Source organism: Osmerus mordax, chromosome 22, assembly GCF_038355195.1.
Source record: "Osmerus mordax isolate fOsmMor3 chromosome 22, fOsmMor3.pri, whole genome shotgun sequence".
Classification (NCBI taxonomy): Eukaryota; Metazoa; Chordata; class Actinopteri; order Osmeriformes; family Osmeridae; genus Osmerus; species Osmerus mordax.
Window position 1 is genome coordinate 10,195,739 of NC_090071.1, and position 25,688 is coordinate 10,221,426.

The following is a 25,688-nucleotide window of genomic DNA, read 5'->3' on the forward strand; positions in this document are numbered from 1 at the left end:
TGCGTTGCTTCTTGTTGGATAGTTTCACATGGCCGATCAGATTTCAGGACATCATGCGAGGACATAGAACACAGTAATAATCATTCAGTAACAAACTGCAGCTGCTAGGACACCGGTGTGCTTTTACAGACATTTATAAGCAACACCAACAGGGCTCTTCATTGATGTTGAAAAACAAAACTAGTTTATTTTTTCTTGATTTCATATTGGCCTTTATTAATCCTCCAGAATTTGAGTACAAAGTCACCAGGAAGCATTACTTCATAGATGGGTGTTTTGACAGCTCCACACACACACACACACACACACACACACACACACACACACACACACACACACACACACACACACACACAACAGCATCCATTGCTCCAAAACATTTGCTGGTATGAAGATGTTCATTGTCAACTTACAGGCCTACCTTTCTGAGAGTAAAACCATCTTCCCCCCTCCCACAACCCCTCGACCACAACTCTGTCTCCGCATAGGGATGACAGAATGGAAGTACCTGGATGAGACACATTCGCAGTCTCTGCTTACTGCGGAAAGAGTGCGCAGATAGCCTGGCTGCCCATAAGAAAGCACAGGTATCAGGGCTAACACAGCCACAGTACCAGGCACACAGCCAGTGATCCTGTTCACGGGCGCGTCTGGAAGTCTGTAGAGCTGCCAAGACTTTTCCATTGCTTGTCCTCAATCCATTACACCTACAGGTTTTTTTTTGGTACACCACATATGCAAGGGAACAAGGTCCAGTATCGTATCGGTGTGTTCCCCACCCAGTAGTGTCGACCCCTGGTGCTCCCAGTGTGGGTCTGGTAGGCGGCAACAGCAGCAGCCCTGTCTCTGTAAACGTGCTGTTGTTACACTCTTGCACAGTAGGTTACACTGTTTAGTTTCCTTATTAAATAAAAGTTACCTATCATAACAAAAGCTAAATTACTACAAAAAACACTACTATGTGGCACTTCATTAGTTGTACAGCCATAACCATGGCTACGAACTCTACCTCAGGCCACATTCTTTATCTGATCTGGGTGTGCCTGGTTGAGGCATGGTCGGCTACAGAAAATCAGGCTCCATTGGAGGAACCAGCCTGTCTGCTAACTACCGCCATCCCCTCACTACGGCACATCAGCCTGCAGGAGGCACCCTATCGTCTCAGCCAACCATGCCCAGATTAGGAGAAGCAAGTTATCTTACTTAGCTTACAAGCCTATCAGAACTGTCTTCAGCCTTTAACTCAGTTCATTAGGAAGTCTGGACTGGGATAGCCAAACAGGCCAAAGTCTCCCTGGTATCTGGCAAAGAGACGTCTGATGTCACGCTTGCTGATGTCTGAGAAGTAGTGCTCCACCTTGGTCTGGTTGTAGCGGGTGATGCCCGGCGGGATGGTGGGGTAGGACACCAGGCGCTCGATCCCAGCAGCTTTGAGGATAAAGGGAGCGTCCCGCTCCAAGGTCTCGTGGTGGCCCACCACGCTGTAGGTGATGTCACAAGGCGCACACAGCTCGGCGTACGTCACCCAATGGATGACGTGCTCGCCAAACTGCCTGTCCATGCGCCGCCTTCCGGGCACGTCGCCCAGGTAACGGACAAAGTCCTCGAAGCGCAGGCCCGTGGCCGCCGCGTCGCTGTCTCTGTGGCTCTTGCGGTACTTGCGGATGATGGCGGGCGCAATGTCGTGCTTGTACCAGGGCTCAAAGCGGGGGTTCTTCACAAACTTGTCCTTGAAGGCCGAGATGAGGCGCTCGAAGGGGTCCCTCACGATGAAGAATTTAAAGTAGGTGTTTAATCTGGAGATAAATTGATTCGTTTATTAGTGCTGAGGCTACAGAATGCGTTAACTGTTTAATATCCTGTTTGAGCAAAGTAGAAACTGCTTAGCTGTGACAACTGACATTTGGTGGTCAAAATCAGGAGAGATAAAAGTTGGAACTCTGACCTTTCAGTAATCTCCACCTGACTCAGAGAAGAGAGGCGAGGCAGGCCATTCTTCTCGTGATCATGAACCAGATTTTCTGGGATCTCATCCACAGTGGAGAACACTCCTGAGAGACAAAAGAAGAACCGTGACAATCGGACACTCGCCATCCGCGACCACAGTCAATCAAGCAGTGTCACACCATGAAGGCAAACACTCACCGTTGAGAACAATCAGGACCTTTTTCCATTGAGTGTTCCCCACTTTGGGGGTCTGGCAGAAGAGGATCTTGTGCTTGTCGCATACAAAGATGCGGTCCAGGACGAACTTGTTGATGGAGGTGTGAGTGAGGTTCCTGAGGGTTGAGTTCTTGCACACAGCCGAGAGCAGCTCCAGGCGCTTTGCTTCCACAGAGCGCCAGTCTGAGAGGTCCGCAGAGGACGGCTCAGCCGTCTGACACACAAACACACAGACACAGCCTTAATGAGACATCTGCTGCACACTCTGAGTTGCGATCTGCTGCATTCTAGTGATGTGAGTCATGTAACTACCAAGTCTGAAGGCTTCTCATCTTGTCTTTCAGATTTCTGCATGGAGGGGGATTTGATGGTCTTGGTCCCTGACACAGTCCAGCTCTGTATCTCTGATTTTTCCACATAGTCTGAAACAGAGTCCAGGCATGTATTACATTGTGGTCCCCCGAATCCGTACTGACAAAACATAACTGGCCTCCGGTCTCTATATAGCTGACATTTTAACTAACTCACCATCCGTGGCTCTCAAATTGAAATTGATGAATTTGCTGGCGAACATTAGGATGAGCAGCATCCAGCCGCAAGCCCCAACGAGCAGCCAATGGTGCCGCATCGTTTGGGCATCACCCGTGGGACATCATCCGTGGCCCATCAAAATAGTGAAGTTGCCTAGCTAAAGGCAGAGAGGATTGACTGACATTGCAAAAGACAGATAGACTCATGGTCGCGAGGAGGCTTCAGGGAAAGCTACCCTGACAGAGGTTATCACTTCTATTTCTAGCTAGCAAAGAAATGTGTGGAGGGTTAGCAACAGCTTGCAAAAACTGGATGTATGTATGAGCATTTTAAGCATGTGTGAATATGTTCTACTTGTTAGCTATTACTTTCTATTTAGAAATCAAGATCCATTAGCTACGTGACGTTGGTACGATTCGCTAGGTCAATACAGAAAATAATGTTTACATGTGTAAAAGTAGCTTGCCTCGTTAGAGCCATACGCTAGCGCACAAGCTAAACAGATGTTTAACTTTAACACGAGCTAACAAGCTAGCCAGTTAGTTAGTTAGCTGTCCAGCCGCCCAGGCATACTGCTAGCCACTACAAATGATTTGGTAACTGGAAACTAGGCATGAGCTGCACTTAAGCGAGGTGCTACATTTTTTTTGTTCAAAAGCAATAACAGCGATATCTGTTTTCTTACCGTTTAAATGTGAATGTGCTGTGTTGCAGCTATCGCAGTAATGTTAACTAGATATATAGCTAGCGTCTCGGCTGACATTTTCGACATGTCCTGTAGTCTGTTGTGATGGAGTACAGCATTCGCCAATCATCACCCAACAAAATTGAAGGTCATGTCGCCCCCTAGCGCTCAAATGGTTTCAGTACATGGACATCTCGTGGACCAGGTCAATGAAAAGCCTCTTTGTGCATGATTATGTGATGTGATGCAATGTATTCCTTCCCTCAGACGATGATCACATTTTCTGTTTAAACTTTGAGCAAGACGAAACGAATATTGCATAAGCTGTGACTTAAAATGTGTTGAGATATTAAAACGTTAATTTCCAAGTCCACAAATGAAAATACAAATGACAATGCAGTCATAAAGCAACATGCTTGACACAATATAATGGTTGTCCACTCTTTACCGCATGGTTCCCAATAAAGCTCAAGTCAATGTGGATGCATATACAAGAATGGATTCTTTCATTGAAGACTATATGGGCTATCTGGAAAAAAAATGTCAGGCACAATGGGCTTCACTGTGTCACTAACAATGCATGTCTGACAAAGACACGTTATCAACAAGACTGTGAGAGAGCATTGTCACTTTTAGAGATGTCTCATGATGCAGAGCATAGACACATTCACACAAAGATCAGGAATCGCATGTGAACTGAACTGGAGAACTGAAGAGAAGCCTGCTACTTTACATTCAAAAATTGAAAAAACAAGGGCATGAGTTAACGGGGCACACTGGGTGTTTTTCTGTCTGTACAGACACACTTACAGGCAGCCAGTTCACATGTTATTTTATCACACTCACTATAACATCCTACCTGACATCTTAACTCACACCCTCTTAGTGCCAATCCTTATAAATGCATTTTGAAGCTGTAGGAAAATAGTTAAAGGCACACTCATATTACCTAAACGTCAAATTGTTTTAATTGAGTTTGCCCACACACGATCATGTTTCTTTGACAATACACAAAAATTAAAAGCAAGTCAAGAATAAAGCCTTGAGATTATCACAGAAAACATTCACCAAAGCTGTTAATGTCATGTAAATAAAGACAGGAAGCAGATATCCTTTTTATACATTTATTCCACTCGCAGAGGGGACATTTAGTTTTCATCCACATTGACTGTCTGCAACCCTGTAGGATGAGGAAAAAAAAGGTTTTAGCAAGAGTTTGTCTTCAACCCCAAACAAAATGAATTATTAAGTCATCTCGAGTTAGTACTGATTTACCTTTGTATGTTGTGACAGGAACGTATGTGACGAGGGTGTACAGCTTGTTAGGAGAGTCCTCGTCCTCATTGCGCTTCCTGGACAACCGTACGCGCATTCTGTACGGAACATTCCTGAATGACAACATAAGATTATAGTGCCTGTTATCTCCTGTGGCAGCAACTTGTGTAGAAGTGTAGATGTTGCCACGAATGCCCAGCTAACGCAGCAGTGACATGGACTAAGGCGTAAACATGTTTCATTCCTTATGTGACGGTTTGATTGAGACCTTACCTGATGCCTTTGGTCCACACTGCCTTGTTCAGACGAGTGTCGATGCGTACATCTGGAGTTCCCATCTCTTTCACGGCAAACTTGCGGATCTCATTCAGAGCGCGAGGGGCTCTCCTCTTGAAACCCCTACAGAGGCAGAACAACAGTAGAAGAGGTTGGTCTTTTAAGTGAAGATGGCCTTGTGAGGCAGGCTACATTTAGGCAGGTACATATTTAGCCGTTTTCAACACAGCATCAACTACTGTACATTCTCCACTCACACTCCATGGATGCGCTTGTGGATGTTGATGGTGTACTCCCGGGTCACCACTTCATTAATGGCTGAGCGCCCCTTCTTTTTCTCTCCCTTCTTAGTTGGGGCCATCTGTAACGTTACACATAAAACCTTTAGAGACTATTTGGGATTACAGACAATACATTTGTTGGGTTACCAATGTTCTCTCGCTCGAGCGATCTACCGATATCCGTATCCATTCCACATCGTCGTGTACATACCTATATACCATTTACGCAAGCAATGCAAGCATCTAAACAATGTTCATGCACGCCCTTGCGTGAACATTGCCTTGTTTGCCTTCTAACCCGTAGACACAAATCAATTTAGCCAACGAGCCACCTTTCAATTAAAATGATTGGAATGAAATGCCTAGCCAAGTAGCATTAGCTAACTGTTAGCTAGGTATAAAGCACACAATTGTGTTGCCCCAGACAGTCAAGATGGACATATACATCTTGTCACTGTAAAATGTCTTATTTTAACCAATTACTAGTTATTTCATCTTTGCATACCACGTCTGACACCAACACAGATGGCTTGAGCGTGTTTCAATGGGCTAATGTCGCTCCTAAAAAGGTTTATCAATTTGAATCGTATTACTAACTACATCGATGCAAAGAAACACTTCAAATTATCGTCCGACGTATAATGAGTAACATAGGTATGGATTGGGACCGTAAATATACTTATTCAAAGCACAGATATGGCAGGATGGCATTAGATTGTATGAGGATTTTGAAATAAGAAAACTTACTTTCAAAGGAAATTGACAGAAAGGAAGTTATAAAGCGGAAGGATTTTGGGTAAAGGAAGTCGGTCCGTTGCTCGCCACACCTCCGACAACAAATACAGACTTTTAGGTTCCTATTGCCGATAAAATTTCACTGAAGGTCCTCCAGTGTTTGATAAAACGTAATTAATGGCGGTCAAATTAACATAGACCTAAATATCTTTAAAAAATTATATATATTTGACATTAACAATTGAATACATCTAATCTAAATCTAAACTTACCTTGCCTGACCAAGTGGAGGAGGATGGCAATTCAAACAAATATCATGCATTTCAGTAGGAAAGTAAACAAGGCTTTGCTCTGTCAGTTTTCATATCAATTATTTCATTGTATGGTCCATTTATGCAGAATTTTACAGTAACAGACGTAGAACCAACATTCTTTTTTTACCATGCCAAAAAGTGTATGCCTGCAAGCATTCACAGACACAGTAGTGGTTCTGGGAGTTGAGTCCAGAGTCTGTGTTTTTCATGTAAGCCACACAGGCAATTTACCAGCAGACAGCAGGTGAATAAATGAATCCAGTGCTCCTTGTGAAGTTCATCTTGTGTCCTCAAATGCCTCTTTCCACCCACCCGTGTTGCAGGAATGTTGACTTGTACAACCCAGTCTGTACACCCAGACATACAGAGTTGCTAGTGGATTATGTCAATTAGATCAGTCTGTCCTTTCAGTCATTGATCCAAAACCAGTCAACATAGCATGCATGCATACTGTGAGTGCAAGTTTGTTTGGCCACAGGGTGCAGGTGGTGGACCAGATTGGCCCGTCTCATCTCCTTTAATGTACTGGTTCCACATCAGTCATTAACAATACAGTTCATCCTTCAAAAAACAGTGCCCAGTCACTCCATGACACAAATACATTCATGTGAGGTGGTACTTTGAAAGTATGTCAAACTCTGAGGTAAGAAAAACAAATTCAGGATGGAATAGTTCGGTAGTGGTTCATGGGAAACATTCATTGAAGGCTCACCAGGTTTCACAGCATCTGGACAGCAGATTACCTGATGATCCAATGACATAATCATGTACATAGAAAAAAAAAAAACAAGCTGGACACGTCCATGAAAAATTAGCATGACTCATACAAAGCAAAGATAGGACCCGTTACAAATGAACAGCTAACCATTTTAATGCACAGTTTCTTAGCCAATGCACAACATAAGAAACAAACCAAAACAGCAACTTCATTATAAATGGGGACCTGACAATTAAAAAGCTGCTCTAAAACATAAAAATTGCACGAAATAACTGGCATCATTCCGGGCATGTGTATGTATGTCTCTCCTGTAAATTATTGATTAGTTCAACGTACAAGGCCTCTATCTCGCCATAGGCTAGAATTTCCAGTAGTCTCTATGGCGCTTTACTCAAAGATCAAGCTTCCAAAATGATAAGCACTGACTTTTGGGAAAGTTTCAGCAGTCGCCATTCGTTTTTTCTCCCGATGTTAAAGAAGGCTAGGTATGGAGATGGAGCTAGAGGAGGGGGTTATGGGGCTGGGGGGGCTTAGCTGTCAGATTCATGCTTTTACTCACTAAGCCCATTCCCTCAGGAGACGCACACCTCCGGCTGTGCGCTGGGCTTGTCAACCACCACGGCAGCTAACGCCGCCGCCGTAGCTGCAGCTGCTGCGGTGGTGGCTGGCGGACCGGAGTCCAGCTTGTCCTGGCCTGCTGCCTGACTGGCCATGGTCTTCTTGAAGAGACGCACGCTCAGCTGCAGCAGCTCACTGTCCACCACAGGAACACTGGGGTACATCTGCTTGGTCAGGCCCTGGAGGGAGGGAGGGATGCGTCAGTAAAGTTGGGGAAAACACCCTGACTTCCTTCATTTTGTTTGTGGGGGGGGTGCAGTGGGATAAAATGGTTGCCAGAACGAACCTTTTCGTTCTTCAGCAGCTGCCTGCGGATGGCGATGTCCCTGCGGGCACACAGGGCCTTGCAGCAGGGGCCTAGGTTCCTCAGCAGGCCCGCCCTCTCCACCTTCCTCTTCAGAGCAGCCATGTTCAAGGCTCCCAGGTCGTGCTCAAACAGCTTGTCGGCATCTGTCGGAATAAGGCTGTCGAGTTAGACTGGCAGCTTGAGCTAAGAAATGAAATTCTGATATATATATATATACACACATTGTTCTGTGTTTAGTTACACATTCAGAATTTCATTTCTTAGCTCAAGCTGCCATATATATATATATATAGTAGGGTCCAAAAGCCTGAGACCAATGGTCTCCTACTATACTTCTATTTAGCAATTGTTGCATGATTTGCAGTGTTTCCCACAGATTATAAAGCAATTTGTGGGGGTCGCCCCATGTCTAACATGGTGGGGGGGGTTCAAAATTATGCCTTTGTTAATAATTTGTGACACTGAACTTTATTATATTAAATATTAATCAAATGATTCACACCTTTACAAAATCCCCACTCCCAACCCAAAATCCACACATTTAACACCCTATACAAAATTCACACCCCATTCAAGTCCTATCTTAGCCTGGCTCTGCCCTCCTACTTACTTCCGCTCATTTTTGATTATGCTTCTGTACTAGGTCTGGGATTTCGGTGTATTAGTCGGTTTTTGGAAACAACATTTTTGTAGGTCCAATCAGCGAACAGAGGGAGTGGCTGAGAACAATGACGTTGTTGTCGTTCGCTAGTTTGAGTTGTAGTTCAGTAATGGTGGCGGGTTCAGGAAAAGTTTGATTTTCCAGCTACGGCAGCTAGCTCCGTTGCAGTAATGGTGAAGGAGTTGGCTAAGGCGAACGCTAGCGATTGGTTATGGCAGATCAGAGTGGCTCTGGGCAGATCCAATAGTTTTAAATTTCATCAGAGTACCCACCTTCAAGGAAGTTAACGCTTGTCAATGGAGCGATCCCAGACCCTCTGTACAAATGAAATGTACGAGGGTCTGGTTAGGACCAGACTAGTCCTATCTGCCAGAAACCGAAGAATAGAAATGAGTTCCCTTGTCCTGAGACCTGCTTTCTTACCTGCCTGTCTCTACATCTGTTTGTCCACCTCACCTGTTGCTTCAGCTGGCTCTCTCACAGCAGCATGTTGGATGCTGTCCTCCTCTCCTACTCTTTCTTCAATGCCTAACGAATCTATCTCTTTCTCTCCCTGACCCTGTCTTTCTGCTTGAGCAGCACTGGTTGAAACCTAAAAAGATTGTAAACAATTTCTGCATATATGCAGGTAGCAACGCCATGATGCCGGGTAAGTAGGGCTCGTGAGACTGTTCACCAACAGAACGAAGGGGAACCCACTTGTCTAACAGATTAAGACATGTTCGTAGGTACCCAGCAAAAAGTAGCTTCAACTTTCCTAGACTTTTAGCTACGGTACTAATGCTGAAGGCTCGCTGATATCGCTCTGTCTTGCTAGAACGGCGTATCTATGCGTTGTTGCTAACGTGTGATGACGTTGTGATTGTGTGTGTGTTTGTATGTGAGTGAGATGTGTAAGTGACAGAGACGGAGGGAGAGCAGGGAAAGGAAACGCAGCTGAACAAATACGCTGAGTGTTTTAAATAGCGAAAAATAAATAAATAACGAAACACAATATGTGGCGGCCGGTGTTGATTCTGTGGCGCAACGCCACAAATTAGTCTATGTGTGGGAAACACTGATTTGATAAAACAGAATGCTTGTCTTTCTCAGTCTTCAAATCCCCCCATTAAAATGTTCAACGTGGTCTCAGACGTTTGGTCTCGACGTTTGGAACCCCAAACCCAGCTCTGGCTTTGGCTCTCCACGGCTCTCACCTTTAGGGTCCTCCAGCTCTTTCTTGCAGACCTCCCTCACTTGCTCCAGGAGCTCCGGACCCGCCAGGCGCTTGGACACGCCCGCCCTGAGGAGCACGGCGCCCGGGGTGAACCTCAGCAGGGCTGCCCCCGCCGCCCGCGGCTCCTGCTTCTGCTTGGGCATCAGGCTGGACCAGTCCACGTCGATCACGTCCAGGGGACCTGCGAGGGCCACGGGGGGGGGGGGGGGGACGACAACGACAAACACAGACAGACACCAGGGTCTGAGTTACGTCACCAGCGTCTGTGTGTCGTAAGCGTACGCCTTGGCGCGACGCGCGTCATTGGTACCTGAAGGTTTCTCGTCGTCCTGGTGATCCTCTTTCTTCTGGGCGCTGTCCGCCAAGATCTCGTCCAGCTCGTCGTCGCTGATCGGTTCGTACTCCTCGCCGCCGGAAACCACAGACTGGGCGTCGTCCACCTTGGCGTCGTCCTCCTCCGCTGGGAACGGGAACAAGACAGGAACGTGGGCGTACGTTAGCCGGCTGAACTGAATGCGTGGAACAGGAAGCGGTGTTCGTTGGCGTTCCTCTTACCGTCGACGCCGTCCTTCTTCTCTGGCTCCCGCTGCTCTCCCGGCCCGTGGTGGCTGTTGCCAGGCTTGTCGCTGTCCATCCCGAAGGCTTCCCGCGGCAGCAGGGGCTCGTAGTCGCTCCGGTCCTGCCTCAGGTCCCGGCCCTTGGGCTCCCCGTGTGGCTGGAGGTCCATGGGCAGCATCCGGTCGCGCTCGCCGCGGTCGGCGCGCTCCCGCTCGTGCTGCAGGAGCCCCTCAGGGAGGAGGCGCTCCCGCTCCCGCAGGTCGCGCAGGTCCCGCTCCCTCAGGCCTCGCATCATCAGGCCCCTCCCCCCGCCCCGCTCTCGGGGGTCGACCTCCCAGTCTCTCTGCTGCGGAGGCTGGGGCAGAAGGGGAGGCTGCTGCTGTTGTTGTTGTTGCTGCTGCTGCTGCTGCTGTCTCAGGTCCTTCCTCTCTCGCTCCCTCTCAAACTGCTCCCTCTCGCGCTCCCTCTCCCTCTCGCGCTCCCTCTCCCGGCTGTCGTAGGAGCCGGCGCGGGAGCGCGCCTGCCGCTCCGAGTCTGGGGAGCTGCGCCTGGAGCTGTGGCTGCGCGAGTCCTGCCGGTCTACAGGAGGGGAACATCACAACCATACATGAAGCAACTGAAAAGCTCCTATAGAGAGACCCACAGAGACTAGGCAATGAGAAAAATCATGTCTTTTACATAAAAAAAAGAAAATAAATACATACATATAAAATTTGTTTTATAGAAGACAATTCATTTTTTTATCATTTAAAGAGGATATGCAGCTGGCATGCTGACTAGGCTGGTCAGTGTGTGCAGACAGAGAGAGAGAGGTGTGTTCAGTACCTGAGGAGGTGCTGCGGCTGGGCTCCCCTCTCCTCAGCTGGTCCATGCGAGACTTCCTCTCCCCAGCGGGGGGCTCGGTCACCGGGGGCCTCTCGCGCTCCCTCTCCCTGTCCCTCTCGCGCTCCCTCTCCCGGTCGCGGGAGTTGCCCCCCTGCATGCGCCCCCTCCTGGAGCGTGGCCCCTGCTGGGGCTCCTCGCGGTGGGCCGACTCGTTGGAGGGCGAGCGCAGGCGGCGGACGGAGGCACGGCTCTGGTTGCTGCCGATGCTGCTGCTGCGCTTCTGCTCGGGCGGGGGCTTGCGGAGCAGGGGCTGGGACATGAGGGGCTGGGGGGGCAGGGTGGAGAGCAGCATGGGGGGCTCCTGGGGCAGCAGGGGGGCGATGGGGAGGGGGTTGACCCGCTCCCTGCCCCCTCCCCTGGGGCCGGTCCTCCTGGGGAGGGGCTCCACGGGGGGCCTCTCCACGGGGGCGGGGGGGGCCGCGGGCTCCCCGCCGCGCTCCAGGACGTCCTCGTCGGACCAGTCGCTGAAGTTGGCGTCCATTTTTAAGGGAGGCAGCGCGGGGGGCTCGGTGGTTGCTCCCACGGCGCGGTGAGCCAGTGGGGGCTCCTTCAGGGTGGGAGGGGGCGTCCGGGGGCCGCGCTTCCTCTTGCTCGCCGGCAGGTGGGCAGCGGCGGCTGGGGCGGCAGCCGCGGGCTCTTCCTCGGACACGTCCGATTCGGCGCCTCGCGAGCGCTTCCGTTTCTTGTCCAGGGCCTTCTTCTTGGGGCCTTTGCGCGGGGACTGGAGGGGAGGGGGCCCGTCTGGGAGGGCCGTGGACGGCGGCTCGGGGTTGAACCGGTCCCCCACCCCGGCCCCCAGTGCTGGGGGTCCCCCGTCATCCTCCTTGCGGCCCTTCTTCATGCCCTTCTTCAGGCCTTTGGTCTTCTTCTTTCCCTCCTCGTGGGGGACGGCGGAGGCGGCCACGACGTCTCTGTCGTCGGGGGCCGTGGTGGCGGGGGGAGGCGGAGGGGTGGGCTCCCTCTGGTCCTTGGCCCTGCCGCGCGAGTCGGAGCCGCCGGGGGCGGGGGCGCCGTCTGGAGGGTGCTCCGCCCGCCTCTCTGCCACGCCTCGCCCTCGCTCTCCTCGGGGGTCGGGGTCTTCGTGGCGGCCGCGGCCGTCCCTCTTGTCGCCGCGGCGCTCGTCGTCCTTCCAGCGGCTGGGCTTGTCGTCCGCGGGGGTGCCGGGCGGCGAGCGCAGGGGCTCCAGGGGACGAACCACCTGGCTCAGCAGGCGGTGCTTATCAACTGAAAACAACAACAACAACATCAGTAATTCTGAATACACCATAACAAAAACAAACACGAAAAACAACAACACTTTATCTAAGGGTGCCTTGGCTGGATTTCTTACAACTAACCCCTCATAAAAGCTCCAATATAAGCCATATAAGAACATATATAAAATGAGGTTTGGACAAGGCCATGGAAAGTGCCATGAGACCAAACACTGAATGTTGTTCGAAAGCAGGCCAAGGCGCCCTTTGAGGGAGATCATAATCCATAGGACTAGTAATCCTCCAGAGCCAGTGCTGCGTCCCAGTAAAGAGGGTCCCTACTGTCGGCTGGATGCCCTGGGGCCGGACACACCGGGCTGGGGAGGAGGGGCCGGAGCTTGGGCGGGCCTCGGCCGGTCACACGCTCACTCTTCTCCTCGGGGCTGTTGTAGCCGTCGCTGTCGCCCGGGGTGGCGTCCCGGGTTCTCTTGGGGGAGGACTTGGGGCTGGGGCTGTTGTCCACCCTGTGTCTCTTCCGGCTGGAGACAAGGAGGGGGGAGGGAGGGGTTCAAAACATGGCGGTGCACATTCAAACTGAATGCAAATGCCTTTAATGTAGCATAAACCTGACTGTGTGTGTGTGTGTGTGTGTTTCCACAGACTAGACTGCAGATGACAGACGACTTGCCTGGTCTTGCGCTCTTCGTCCCGGGCGTCTCTGGTGGAGCGCTCCTCCCTGGGGTCGTCCCTCCGCTCCCGTCTCTCCTCCCTGCCCTTCTCCCGCTCCTCCCATTCCCGCTGCCTCTCCCTCTCCCGCTGCTCCCTCTCCCGCTCCCTCTCGCGCTCTCGCTCCTTCCTCTCCCTCTCGCGCTCCTCGCGCTCCCTCTCACGCTCTCTCTCGCGCTCCCGCTCGCGCTCCCTCTCCCTCACGCGCTCCCGCTCCCTCTCCGCCTCGCGCTCCTTCTCGCGCTCCTTCTCCTTCTCCTTCTCCCGTTCGCGCTCCCTCTCGCGCTCGCGCTCCCTCTCGCGCTCCCGCTCCCTGTCTCGCTCGCGGGTCCTGTCCTCCCGCCGGTCCTCCCCTCGCTCCGCCCGGCGCTCCTCCCTCCTCTCCTCCCTCTCCGGCTCCTCTCCGCGCCCCTGGTGCCGGCCAGGAGAGGGCGCTCTCTGATCTGCTGAGACAAGAGGGCGCCGTCAGTCACAACAGCCAGCGGATTGTACGATTTCAATTTTCAATTCTTTTTTTCTTTGTTGCTATTTTTGCTTTTAGTGCTTCAAATACATCATTTCCTTTCGACGCCTGCTACATAGTTGTAGCTTGCCATGTCGTAAGAATGTCATTGTTTAAATGGATGAACTTTGTGTTACACTGTGCAAATGAATCCCACGGCACACCTGCTGTGGAAGTCAGTCAGGTTTAACGGTGCACCTGTCTAAACTTCCTCTCCTCACCTCTCTCCCTGTTGTCTCTGCGCTCGCGCTCTGCGTGACCCCCTCTGCGGTCGTAGGACGAGTCTCGGGCCTGGTCGGCCCTCCTGTCGCCGTCGTAGCGCTCCCGCTCCGCCCCCCTCTCGCCGGCCCTCTCTGTCGCGCGCTCCGCGCTCCTCTCCCGAGGGGCGGCCCCGCGGGACTCCCAGGTGTCGTGGGCGCCCTCCAACTGGGAGCCTCGCGAGCTCCGGGCAGAGCCTGGGAGAGAGGAGACCGTACAGGGGTTCAAGTCTCTTGTCAATGACTGTATGGCAGAACGACAAAAAACCTGGAATGTTCTAAACAAAGTGTTCTACTCTTTTGGAACCTGGGAGGACCCATGGCGTGTTCTCACCTTTGTCGGACCCCTCCGCCCCGCGGCCCCGGCCGCGCCCGTTCCTCTCCGTCCGGGTCTCCGTCCGGGTCTCGCCCCGGACCTCGGCCCCCCTGGCGTCCGTGCGCCCGCCGTCGTCGCGCCCCTGCCCCCTCCCGTAGCTGCGCTCCTCCTGGGCAGGCTCCTCCTTCCTGTGGGGGACGTCCGTCCGCTCCCTCTCTCTCTCCCGCTCCCTCTCCTTGTCTCTCTCCCTCTCCCGGTCCCGGTCGCGGTACTCCAGGGAGTCTCTCCCGGAGCGAGTGTCAGTCCTCTCCCGGGAGTCCTTGGTGTCCCTGTGTTCGCGGGTTTCCCGGGCGCCGTCGCGGGTGGCGTCCCGCTTGTCGCGTCCCTCCCGGCGCTCGCGGCCCTCCCTCGCCTCGCGGTCCTCGCGGGGCTCCCGGGACGAGCTCTGCTCCGCTTCGTAATCACGCTCGTCGCGGCTGACGTCCTTATCCCGCTTTCCGCGGCTCCCTGGAGTCGGGAGGTAGAGAGGGCACAGAACAGTCTTAGAAGGGAGAGGTAAACACAGCGCAGAAGAGTCTCGTGTCCACACATCAAGAGAAAACATTTGACACGACACGCTTTCTCGAATGCAAGTCGGTTACCGTCTCTGCGCTCGTGTCTGCGTTCCTGGGCGACCGGGCTCCTCTCCCCGCGGCCCCTCTCCCGCCCCTGGGAGCTGTGGCGGCCGGGGCTGCTCCTGCCCTGGGGGGAAGCGGCGTCTCTGGGCGCGGCCGGGGAGCGCGAGCGCCTCTGGCCCGGGGAGGAGGAGGACGGGGCCGGGGGCTCGCGCAGGTAGCCCGGGGAGACGGAGTGGCGGCGCCGCGGCGAGGGGGAGTGCCTCTGGGCGGAGGAGCCAGAGTGGGAGGAGGAGGAGTGGTGGCGTGGCGGGGTCGGGGTGCGCTGGTGGCGCGGGGGGGTTGGAGACCTGCAAGGAGACAGGGGGAGGGGGGAAGACAGACGTTCATCGAGAGGGACGGGGGTGCAGGTGACAACACGACATGCGGCTGGGGGGGTGGAGGGTTTAAGGGAGGGGTGCTGACCTGCGTGGAGGGGAGGCCGGCACGGGGGGCTTCTGGGAGGCCCCTTTAGGGGACTGGGACTTCTTCCTGGCGGAGGGAGACAACTCCCTCGAGGGGGAGGAGACACTTCCGGAACGCTCCTCGGACGTCATCGACCGCTTGGCCTTGTGGGAACTATCGGAGCGATCCCTGAGAGAAAATGCGTGCCATTAAAAAGATCAGCAGGGTCAAAACGTGCGACTCAGCCGGTGAGAGCATGAACACACAGGGAGTCAGGTGGCTGAGCGGTGAGGGAATCGGGCTAGTAATCCGAAGGTTGCCAGTTCGATTCCCGGTCAAGCCAACTGACGTTGTGTCCTTGGGCAAGACACTTCACCCTACTTGCCTCGGGGGAATGTCCCTGTACTTACTGTAAGTCGCTCTGGATAAGAGCGTCTGCTAAATGACTAAATGTAAATGTAACACATCACGTGGTCGTTTGAGAGGGACAGCTGGACCAGACGAGCCCTCGCTCACCTGCGCTTCTCCTTCTTCTCCTTGTGTTTCTCCGCGTCGCGCCCCCTCTCTTTGCCCTCCTTGGGCTTCTCCTCGGACCTCTCCTTGTTCTTGTGCTTCCCCTTGTGCTTCTTCCCAACCACGGGCAGGTCCAGGGGGACTGGGGGAGGAGGGCTGGGGGTGCGCGGCCCTTTTTTCTTACTGTGGCCTCCCTTGGCCGACCTAAAAAGGCAGGCCGCGGTGAGGACAGGGGGTTTGGCAGCACGGACGTCGGTCGAGAAGGGAACAGAAACGAACAAACGAGCCAGGTGGACTATAAAAGTACCTTCTCCCACACACACACACTCACCCACACACTACCCCCCCCCCACACACACACGGGTTGACTGAAACCTTGCTGGGTGCCATACCTGCCCGTGTCCGACATGGGAGAGGACACGCATGGCTTCTTGTCCTTCTTCCCAGAACCTGAGTTCTTCAGTCCGGCTTTGTGTTTAGGCGACCCGCTCGACTTCCGAGATGAGGGCGAGCCTTTGGAGCTCGACTGCTCTGGGGAAGGCTGGGAGAGGAATGGAAAGACACTCATTAGCGCATCCCTACAGGGCTATTGGAAGGAATCTAAACCAGACATGGATACTGGGACTTTTGAGATGTCGGGGAGGGAATCGTACCCACACCTTGGACGTGGTGCCTGTCCTGGTTTTGGCTGGGGGCTCCTCCTTCTTGATGACAAGATCCTCTCGTTTGTCCATGTTCTCCTGCTCCAGCTTCATCAGCTCACGCTGAATCTTCTGTCGTTTCATCTCCAGGGACAACTCGTAGTCATAGTCACCGTTATCTGAGTCTGAAAGCCAATCGGCACAGTTAGCAACTCGTGGAAGTCCATCTTTGAGAAACGAGCAGTCAAAAGAAGACTAGTGATATGAACACAACTGACGCGTGTTTTGGAGCTCCTCCCAAATATTTGACTAATCAACTATAGAGAGAGAGAGCGCGAGAGAGAGAGCGAGCGAACAAAAGGCTTCTTTCTTGGTGACCTCACCTTCACGATTGGCCTCCCACTCAGTGGGCTCCTCTTCACTGGCAGGGGTGCGCTCCTTTGTGATCTTTATATCCTCCTTCTCTCTGTGTCTGCCTCGAGAGGAATCTCGCTGCTACAAACAAACAAAAAGATGGAAAAAGGAACACAGTCAAACAGAAGAAGCGTCTGCTGCAAAAAAAAAAACGCCACACCCCGGAACATGTAGACAGACAGCCACACCCCAGAACATGTAGACAGACAGCCACACCCCGGAACATGTAGACAGACAGCCACACCCCAGAACATGTAGACAGACATACTCTTGCTGTAGGGGATGTAGCTTCTTCTGGGTCTCGTTTCTGGGCGTCTGAGTCGGCATCCTGTCTCTTGTTCTTCATCCTCTCCCGCAGATCTCCAGGGGGCCTCTCTGCTGACCTGCTCCCACAGACAGAACATGTCAAACCAGGGAGAACCTCTCATATGGATACCCCAACTATCATGAACCATCTCATGAACTCTGCGCAGGCAGAAAAGGTAAAAGCATAATACATAGCCTAGCTGCCCATGAGCACATCAAATCCTATTATGCTACCCGACACCATCCGCCAAAAGCAGTTGCACGGTTAATTACCTTACTTACCTACTAAAACCTCCACTAAATCCCTTGCCTCGTGGCTGAGTTCCATGTGTGTAGCGACAAGTATTGCCGTAGCTGCAATTCCCAGTCTTCAACCAATTTCTACAATGAGTCTGTAGGACAGGTGGCATGTTACTTCATTACTGATATCAAAAAAAGTTCAACTTCCTATCCAGACCACAGCACTGTAGACATGCATTTGCTGCATTACAGTTAGTCCTTGGTTATCATGTGAAGTAAAGGTTAGACTTTGTTTTGGTCAATCCAGGATGTAAAGACGCACACACCTCGACAGCATTACTACCAGTGCTGGGGCCGAGTCTTTCAAACACGCTGGGTCGGCGGGAGGGGGTGGTGGTGGTGGTGGTGCTGTCAGATATGGTTTTAGAATTCTCCACTGTTACCTTCCGCCTGATCTTGGACATTCTGCAGGGCTACGATGTGGGAACATGATGCTATTATTAAAAATGATGCATTTCCGTAGTGCTTCTATACAAACCAAAAACCAAGCGTGCGACACTGGACAGTAATTAGAGTTATAGCTACCTATATGGTGTTATAATAGCTACTGACTATATAGTATAGTTCGTAACCGATTACATAGTGCAGCTAACTAGCTTAGCTAGCTAACGTGAACAATGCTTGCTAGCTAGCTGGTCGTATTTGCTTAGCAATTACCAAGAAATCCCAAGCAAAGTAACATTTTGTTGGCGAGTAGGTGCTACTAGTTCTACTAAGCAGGCATCGAATAATCTTGATATTTGTGTTCTTTCTGTTCACCGACGCTAGCTACCGACGTACGCGGCCTGCTAGCTAGTTTAGCCGCGTATACATTCCCACTCTCGCCCTGGCTCTCTGCACCCAAACAAATGGTAGCCATTCGCTAGCTAAGGTACAGATTTCACAATGAAAGTGCGTTCTCACCCAAAATATAGATTCGGAGTCGCATCTATTTTTGTAGAGTATGTGGATTCGCTACCTGTAGAAATGACAAGTTTAACACTTGTATCTCTTAGGCAGGGACTCCCCTGAACGCCATCATCATGTGCACGATGATGCCAGCCTCAATAAGGAACCTCCTTTCCGTTTGATTTGATAAAAAAAACTTCAAAATAAAGGTCAACAAACAAAATTTACTATAAATTATTTATTTTTATTATTTTTATTTGAAAAATGTATTTCCTTATCAAAAGAGTAGTTAAATACATAGGATACAGTAACTAATGGCAGAGTAACTAACTTTACAATAACATAAACACAGTTACATTTTATGGAGGCTAAATAGTTATTCAAAATAAATCAAATCCAAACAGTAAATCATTTTGGTTCAAGACGTTATGCACAAAACTAGGTCTTGTGCCCCTCAACTAAGAGTAAAATTGATTTAGCAAGAAGTTATGGCAGGTCTACATGTGGAGGTGGGAACCCTAGCCTTGGTGGCTATGACTATTTGTAGGCGTTTAGGCAGCACTGCTAATTTAATATAATGACAAATCAGAAAAAATAAGGTACCTATTTTGTTTTTGTTTAGTTTTTGGCAACACTTAGGCAACATTAAGGTTACATTAACTACCATCTAACTGCACAGTAATATCAAGAGGAAAAACATTGTATGGACATGGGAATTGCAGTGTAATTAAATGGCATTAAGTGTTACCAGGATAGGTAAGTGTAAGTAAGTAAGTAAGACTTTATTTATATAGCACTTTTCATACAAGAATTGCAGCTCAAAGTGCTTTACATAAAATCAACAAAAAACTATGGAGGAGGGGTTTAAAGTGTAAGTATATTTTGTCAACTTTACCATATATACTTTACAATGTAAAGGGAAAATTGAAGGTTGTGTTACCAAAATAAAATCAATGTCAAGATCCACATATCCCAGGAAAGTCCAACCTCCCCAATGCCAAGTGTCCCTTGTGTAACAACTTCTACCACTAAACTGCAAAGGGTAACTACATATCAGTTCCAACGTAACTATAATGTTGTTACTATAGGTGTTGCACTGTAGTTATATGGTAGTTAATGTTACCTTAATGTGAAGTGTTGCCATTGTTTAATACCAAAACACATTTAACGAGATAGAGATTTAAAACATCCCTTTACAATAGACTATAGTTCTGCACCACACAGTTTCAACAAGTACACAAAAAATACGAATTCCATGATAAAAGACTGCTTATTGTTAAACATGTAGGGCTTCAACAGAACAGCAGAACAATTATTGATCATCTTCATTCTCTTGCCCAGAACCCTCTGAGCGTTCTCCATTCTCAGAGTCTATAGGACACAAAAGACAATCAAAAATTAACACCAAATAGTAACCTTTGACCTATTTGTATAACTGTTCATCACTGAAAATGTATTTATGTATGCCATTTGGAGGATTGATGAAAGCCTCGTTGAACTTCAGGTATAGACTGTACACTTATTAATATAGAAATACTTTTATTAGACCTTGTAGTGTTACCCAAACACTCCTACGCAAAAAAAACCTATTACGCAAAAATAAATGCACATCTCACCTGCTCTAAAGGTGTGGTTGAGTGAAGCCAACATCCGCAGCATAAAAGATGCTGGGACAGTGATGGTGTTCCTTGTCTCCTCCAACATCAGCTCATTACGGGAGATCACCTGGAGAGAAAAGTCAAGAAATTGACATGGATTTCACAATGTAGTGCAGTACTTTGTTGTAGTGTAATATATGGCAAAGCCCAGATCATTCTTCTTTTGTATGTTGTAATGGTTTTACACAAATATACCAAATGTAAGCAGCAATATACATAACAGCATACAAAACAGACACAGGTGCCTTACCTTCTCTGCTAATAATCTGTTAAATGAAGGGGATTCCTCCATAGGTGACCAGATCTTGATGTTAGAATCTATCCCAGAGGTGGCAAGCACTGAAAAAGTTAAACATGCATTCAAAATTGTATCCTCTACTCAACTTCTCTTAACAGTCTGCCCTCCTGTCCTCCAAATCATGTGAACATTTTATAAGCTGAATGTTTAACAGGAAGCATTCTACGTCAAGTACAGTTAATACCTTCAGTATCCTAAAGGCAAGAGAAACATTGATAAATGCTCAGAGCACTCTAGCAACACCCTCACATATAATGCCTTTAAATACACGAACAAAGAGTACCCTATGAAGAATCCCATGTCAACTTGAAAAGCCCAAACAACTCACAGGGTTCATAAGGGTGTGGTTGCAGACAGTTGACCACGTGGTTGTCCGCCTCCAGCAGCATCAGATGCTCCCCTGTGTGGCGGTCCCAGATGAAGATGTGTCCGCAGTCGGAGCCACTCAGCACAAAGTGTTCCCCCCAGAAACACGACTCTTTGGTCTGCAACCAGAACCGTAACAGCGTCACCTGAATTCTTTGCATTCTTAATGATTGAGTAAATGCTACAGGTGCTAGATGACACACACCTATCCTACTGTCCCACTGCTGTCCAATAAGAACAGAGAGGACAGCACAACTCTACAGTATGACCGTACCATAGTCCTGGAGTTACGGTGGCCCTTGTAGGCCATTTTGACTGAGGGCTTCGCAATGTGTCGGTTTTCACTCTCTGCTAGCTCGAGCCTCTCTTTCCTCCGCCTGAAAATCTCCTGAATACGAACAGCAGCAGAACGCCTTTGGGGAGATACACAACAAATGGTAGTTTCAGCATTCTCTCACACTAAATATGTAGTAAAGTATGCAGCACTTCAAACAAAATACACATTCCAATGTTGTTTTCTAATATTGTGCCAGTGCCATCTGCCAGGCTGAGAACAGAACTATGTAACTTTACAATTTACAAAAACAGCACATTACAATCTCATTCCAGATAATTCCGAGACCACATCTCACCTGAGCACTCTGTCACTTAATGTCGACCTGAATCTGATAGGAAGGAAGGGGAAGAATTTTGCCACTTAGTAGAAATTCAGCAGATAACAGCTCTGCCTAGAAAAATCCCTAGAGAATGTAATTGACTACTTAGTGTATTAAGTGAGGACCCTTACCCTTGCCCCCATATCGACCGCAAGGCTTCATTAGAGGGGTACTCCTCTCCGTCTTCCCCATCCTCATCTCTCTGGCTCCCTGGTTGTCCTCTTACCCCCGATAGCCCCTCCTCACGGCTAGAACCAAGAGAGCTATCCATTCCTTCCACTGGGCTAGCATCTGGCCTCTCTGGAGCTCTGGTGCTGTCCATGTGGTGGAGTGATGAGTCCGTCTGAGAGCTGGAGCTGTTATTGGGGTGCGTAAGAGCGCCCCTCTCTGGCTGAGGCTGATGTGGGCTCTGTGCTGTTGTGTGGGCCATTGGTTGGCTGCTGGGAGTGTGGCTGGCTCCGGGGTGGTGGCCTGCACTGCTCCTGGCAAAAGACAAGAAGATGGAAGAGATCCGTTACCATCATTGGTTAGTTCAGTGGAAGTGTTAACACCCAGGTTGGCCCGGGTTGATTAAAGATACTTATTGATAATGGTATTTGTGATGTGGGATGACCCTCTTCTTGGTAAAGTAATATCGTAAAATAGTTTGATAGGAAGAAAACTATAACTTGGCTGTACACTACTATACAATGTGCTACTATTCACTGGAAGACCCAATCTGCTGTACCATAGGTGTGAAAACTCCAGTTGAATGGTGCTGGTGGTGTCTTCAGTGCTGGAATGGAGGCTCAGTACTGGTTCTGATGATGTGGGTAGAAGACCTCCTGTACCTTGACTTAATACACTCATATTCGCTGTGTCGGGGTGTTCTGAAAGAGCATCACAATTGTGATCAGTAAATGGGTCAAATACATGCCTTTTCTTTATGAACTTGATCAAATGGTACAGTATTAATATGGCTCTGACCAGTCTGAGTTAACTGAAGATTGTTGTATGGGTCAACAGGAGGAAGCTGTCCATCTAGGTCTGCTGGCTGGGAGGAGAGGGAGGAGGAACAGCACCCAGTGGAAGGGGACGAGACTGGATGAGTGTCTTCTTCCAAACAGGAGCACTCGCGGGAGGAGGTAGCTGCTGTTGGTTGAGGCTGAGATGGATCATCTACTCCTGACCATCCCTGGGCGTCCAGACTGGTTTGTGGGGAAGGTCCAGGAGTCTGTGATGGACCTTCGGGCTGGATGGACGTACCTGGGTGTACAACCCCCCAAACAAATCCAAGGAGGAAGGAAATGTAATTATTTTTATTTTTTTTAAGAATAAAAGCTGAATATAGTCAAGTAAGAGAACAACAGGAAAATGGCAGGAATAACTCAAACTGCATTTACAATCATATCTGTAAGTATCTGGTCATGTCAAAATCAGCTCTGGGTAGATACGACAGCAACATTCAGCAGTAAGACGTTACCTCTTGGGTCTGACTGTGGTAGAGCTCGGATGTGGGCCTCACTGGCCTCCTCAAACCATTGAGACATGATGTCAGACATCCTCTGCATCAATGACACATTTGATCTGGGATCTATAACAGTATCGACAAAACAAGGTTAAGGTCCTTTCTGAATTGAGATATAATATATATTGTCTAATACTTTCATTGAAATTGAATTATAATGTTGTAATTCAGGGCTCATCTGAGGAAAAAAACATGTTCACAGACAAATGAATCCCTGTTTAAATAATAATGAAATGAACAAGGTGTTTCTTAAATCCTGTGTTGTTTGTGACCCTCTATGCAATTGTGTGGCTCGGTGTTTTGACTGTGACCAGCTGCTATCACATGTGCTTAAAGGCAGCCCCTGGCCGGACATCTGGTGTGTGTCTGTGCAGAGGTCTCTTCTTACCATCTTGTTCCCTCTCGCTCTCTGGCCGTGACAGGGGGCCCGTGTCTGACCAGTCCCCTCTGAGTCGCAGGCGTTTGAAAGGAGCCTGCTTTGGCTGGGGGGTGAAGCAACAACATCCTTGTATTCATAGCAAGGCCTTTCCAAAAATAACCTCTCTGTCACCATGCTAGACCCCCCCCCCCCCCCCCCCCCCCCCCCGCTGCCCTCCCCTCCCCCAACCACCTTCTTTACTTTTTTCCACTCCGGTGCCTTTTCAAAACAGCCCCCAAACCCAGTTGGCTCTGATCAGATCCTTTGGAATAAGCACCGCACCCACACACATATGCAAACACTTATGAACATGACACTGTGTTGATAGCGGGTAAGACACATTTAAGTGTGTGTGTGCGTGTGTGTGTCCTTGGCTGGTTGGAGCTATTTCTAGGACACCAGTCTATCTCTGTATGCCTGTACAATCTCCCTGGATCTGTTTTGGGAAAGGAATTCAAGCTGTTCTCACTCACTCATTCACTCACTCATATGCTCGCTCGCTCACTCATTTAGACACAAACATATAATTCATGCACACAAACTTTCATGACATGCTGTACTTTCACAGAAGTTGACCCTTACTTCATTTCTGCTGTCTTGGGACAGTGCCATCAACTCCCTGGCCGTGTCATCTTTGGGGTCAAACAGATACACGCAATCTGAGTCGTAGCTGGCCAGCACCTCCCTACCGTCCTGGCTGTAATTCAGAGAGGTGACACGCCATGACTTGTTGATCAGGTGCAGGGGCACGAAGCGCGCACACATTCCAGATGCTCCACTCCCTGAATGGCAGCCTGCGTAGAGTAAACAGGAGAAAGTACATCGATCTTTTTGTTTATTTCGATTGTATTACCACAGAAAAACCTTGCTGACCTATTACAGCAGATGCGGTGGATGTCTGAACCTACCTGTTGATATGGTGCCTAGCATCCGCCTGTCGTAAATGCGAACAGAGCTGTCAGAACAGCCAACCGCCAGGTAGAAAGGATCCATGGGCGATAGGGACATGCATGTCACAGCTCTCCGACAATCGATGAGGACGTCCTAAAATTCAAAAGTCCACAAGGTGACCCCTGGGGTAATTCCTTGGTGTAGAACTATAACATGTGTGCAGACCTACTGCTTACGTACCTTTTTACAGTTTCTTTGCCGGCATCCGGGGGAAACGCGGACATCAAACCACCTGATGGTTCCATCTTCTCCACATGACAGGAAGGAGTGAGGATCGTTAGAGACTGTCAATAACTACCAATGAGAAAAAGGGGATTCGATCACATGACTTGCACATAAACATAACTCAGGTATCAAAAGATGTGAATAGATCTTCAAACGTAAATAAACCACTTGCCCCACTCCTATGTGCAAAATTACAGTAGATAATCACCCCCCAAACATAACTGACACTGTTAGAATGGATGGATACCTGATAGGCAGCCCCAATATGACAGTGATACTGGTACTGGGTGACCACACTGGAACCCTGGCCTATGTTGGTATAAAATATCTTTCCATCTGCTGCTGATGACAAAATCACATGGTCGTTCGTTTGTGGCATAAACCTGGCACTGTAGATGTTGGATCCATGCTTTGATTTGATGGTTGCCAGCACCTTCAAGAAAAAACAACAGAAGACTGGTGATCTATATTTGGGACTTAGATGAATAATAGGATGTGTTTCCTAATCTGTTATATACATTTTATTTTTATTTTCAGATATTTGACACTGACTTACTTTTCGCCTGAATGGGTTTGTAATGACCAGATTGCTGTCATTTGATCCAGATAGGATGTATTCTCCGGTACCATTCCAGCATATTGTGTTGACCTGTCATAAACAATACCAATAGGCTGTTCTTTCTCTTTTGTCAGTTATTTCTTTTTAATAATTATATAATTTAAATTGGGATTGCAATAATAACTATTAACAATAGTGATACTTACAGAGCCTTCATGTACATCAAACGTTGTCTCAAGTTTGAGCTTTTGAACAAACTCTTTTCTCCCTTGTAAAAATGAAGAAATTCATAAAACAACAATATCCAGGATATATTCCAAGATTCCATGTCAACAAGAATATGTTATTTCTCTCATTTTCGATACATTTTCAACCAATGGAAGTACTTTCTATATTATCAATCATGTACTGAGGAAACCATTCTATAACGGTGGAATAATAACATCATGTCAAAAACTTTTCATGCTTGCTTACCTAAGAAATTACTTCTTGTTAAATTCAAATTATTAGAATGGATGGAGCGCTTCCTAATATCCCAGATTGGATTGGTTGCAACGGGCATGGTGTCCCAAGCCTCGTTCACAAACTTTGCTAAAGTAGTTCAACTTTCAAGAGCTAATCACCAGCTCGCTTATCTAAAGTAGTTCACTTTCAGAACTGCCGAATAAATCCGTCCGGTGTCGTCGACAGGATTTCTTCAATACAGCAGACAG

The 25,688-nt window shown here is 49.2% G+C and overlaps 4 protein-coding genes across 8 annotated transcripts; all 4 read right to left on the reverse strand.

The window, feature by feature from the left end:
- Positions 1 to 204: 204 nt before the first annotated feature.
- Positions 205 to 3,481, reverse strand: chst10 (carbohydrate sulfotransferase 10). Of its 2 annotated transcripts, none has more exons than XM_067260560.1 (6): positions 3,380 to 3,481; positions 2,692 to 2,851; positions 2,476 to 2,585; positions 2,146 to 2,377; positions 1,946 to 2,051; positions 205 to 1,796 (listed from the first exon to the last, which is right to left on the reverse strand). In XM_067260560.1, exons 2-6 carry the CDS (start codon positions 2,789 to 2,791, stop codon positions 1,244 to 1,246), a joined length of 1,101 nt encoding a protein of 366 aa, XP_067116661.1. In that variant the 5' UTR covers positions 2,792 to 2,851; positions 3,380 to 3,481; the 3' UTR covers positions 205 to 1,243. The 2 variants fall into 2 exon arrangements, with proteins under 2 accessions (XP_067116661.1, XP_067116662.1); XM_067260561.1 differs by having other exon boundaries at positions 2,692 to 2,847; positions 3,380 to 3,464.
- A 1,008-nt stretch (positions 3,482 to 4,489) lies between these two features.
- Positions 4,490 to 5,291, reverse strand: LOC136965965 (large ribosomal subunit protein eL31). Its single transcript, XM_067260283.1, has 4 exons — positions 5,188 to 5,291; positions 4,928 to 5,053; positions 4,655 to 4,767; positions 4,490 to 4,559 (listed from the first exon to the last, which is right to left on the reverse strand). The coding sequence occupies exons 1-4, from the start codon at positions 5,289 to 5,291 to the stop codon at positions 4,528 to 4,530; spliced, it is 375 nt and encodes a 124-aa protein (XP_067116384.1). The 3' UTR covers positions 4,490 to 4,527.
- A 1,822-nt stretch (positions 5,292 to 7,113) lies between these two features.
- Positions 7,114 to 18,474, reverse strand: zc3h13 (zinc finger CCCH-type containing 13). 4 transcript variants are annotated; one of them, XM_067260344.1, is made up of 20 exons: positions 18,353 to 18,474; positions 17,716 to 17,862; positions 17,432 to 17,541; positions 17,112 to 17,226; positions 16,813 to 16,924; positions 16,448 to 16,614; positions 16,181 to 16,329; positions 15,792 to 15,992; positions 15,297 to 15,464; positions 14,859 to 15,181; positions 14,236 to 14,724; positions 13,866 to 14,099; positions 13,105 to 13,585; positions 12,759 to 12,955; positions 11,164 to 12,447; positions 10,336 to 10,917; positions 10,091 to 10,240; positions 9,761 to 9,961; positions 7,883 to 8,046; positions 7,114 to 7,775 (listed from the first exon to the last, which is right to left on the reverse strand). In XM_067260344.1, the coding sequence occupies exons 2-20, from the start codon at positions 17,851 to 17,853 to the stop codon at positions 7,551 to 7,553; spliced, it is 5,490 nt and encodes a 1,829-aa protein (XP_067116445.1). In that variant the 5' UTR covers positions 17,854 to 17,862; positions 18,353 to 18,474; the 3' UTR covers positions 7,114 to 7,550. The 4 variants fall into 4 exon arrangements, with proteins under 4 accessions (XP_067116445.1, XP_067116444.1, XP_067116443.1 ...); XM_067260343.1 differs by having other exon boundaries at positions 13,105 to 13,588; XM_067260342.1 differs by having other exon boundaries at positions 16,442 to 16,614.
- A 1,114-nt stretch (positions 18,475 to 19,588) lies between these two features.
- On the reverse strand, positions 19,589 to 25,673 carry LOC136966318 (DDB1- and CUL4-associated factor 6-like). The gene is made up of 18 exons (XM_067260796.1): positions 25,450 to 25,673; positions 25,182 to 25,243; positions 24,973 to 25,065; positions 24,664 to 24,849; positions 24,372 to 24,485; positions 24,149 to 24,284; positions 23,823 to 24,034; positions 23,211 to 23,304; positions 22,778 to 22,888; positions 22,282 to 22,560; positions 22,043 to 22,184; positions 21,447 to 21,797; positions 21,292 to 21,324; positions 20,934 to 21,072; positions 20,622 to 20,778; positions 20,246 to 20,334; positions 19,954 to 20,062; positions 19,589 to 19,708 (listed from the first exon to the last, which is right to left on the reverse strand). The coding sequence occupies exons 1-18, from the start codon at positions 25,535 to 25,537 to the stop codon at positions 19,650 to 19,652; spliced, it is 2,454 nt and encodes an 817-aa protein (XP_067116897.1). The 5' UTR covers positions 25,538 to 25,673; the 3' UTR covers positions 19,589 to 19,649.
- Between the last annotated feature and the right edge of the window lie 15 nt (positions 25,674 to 25,688).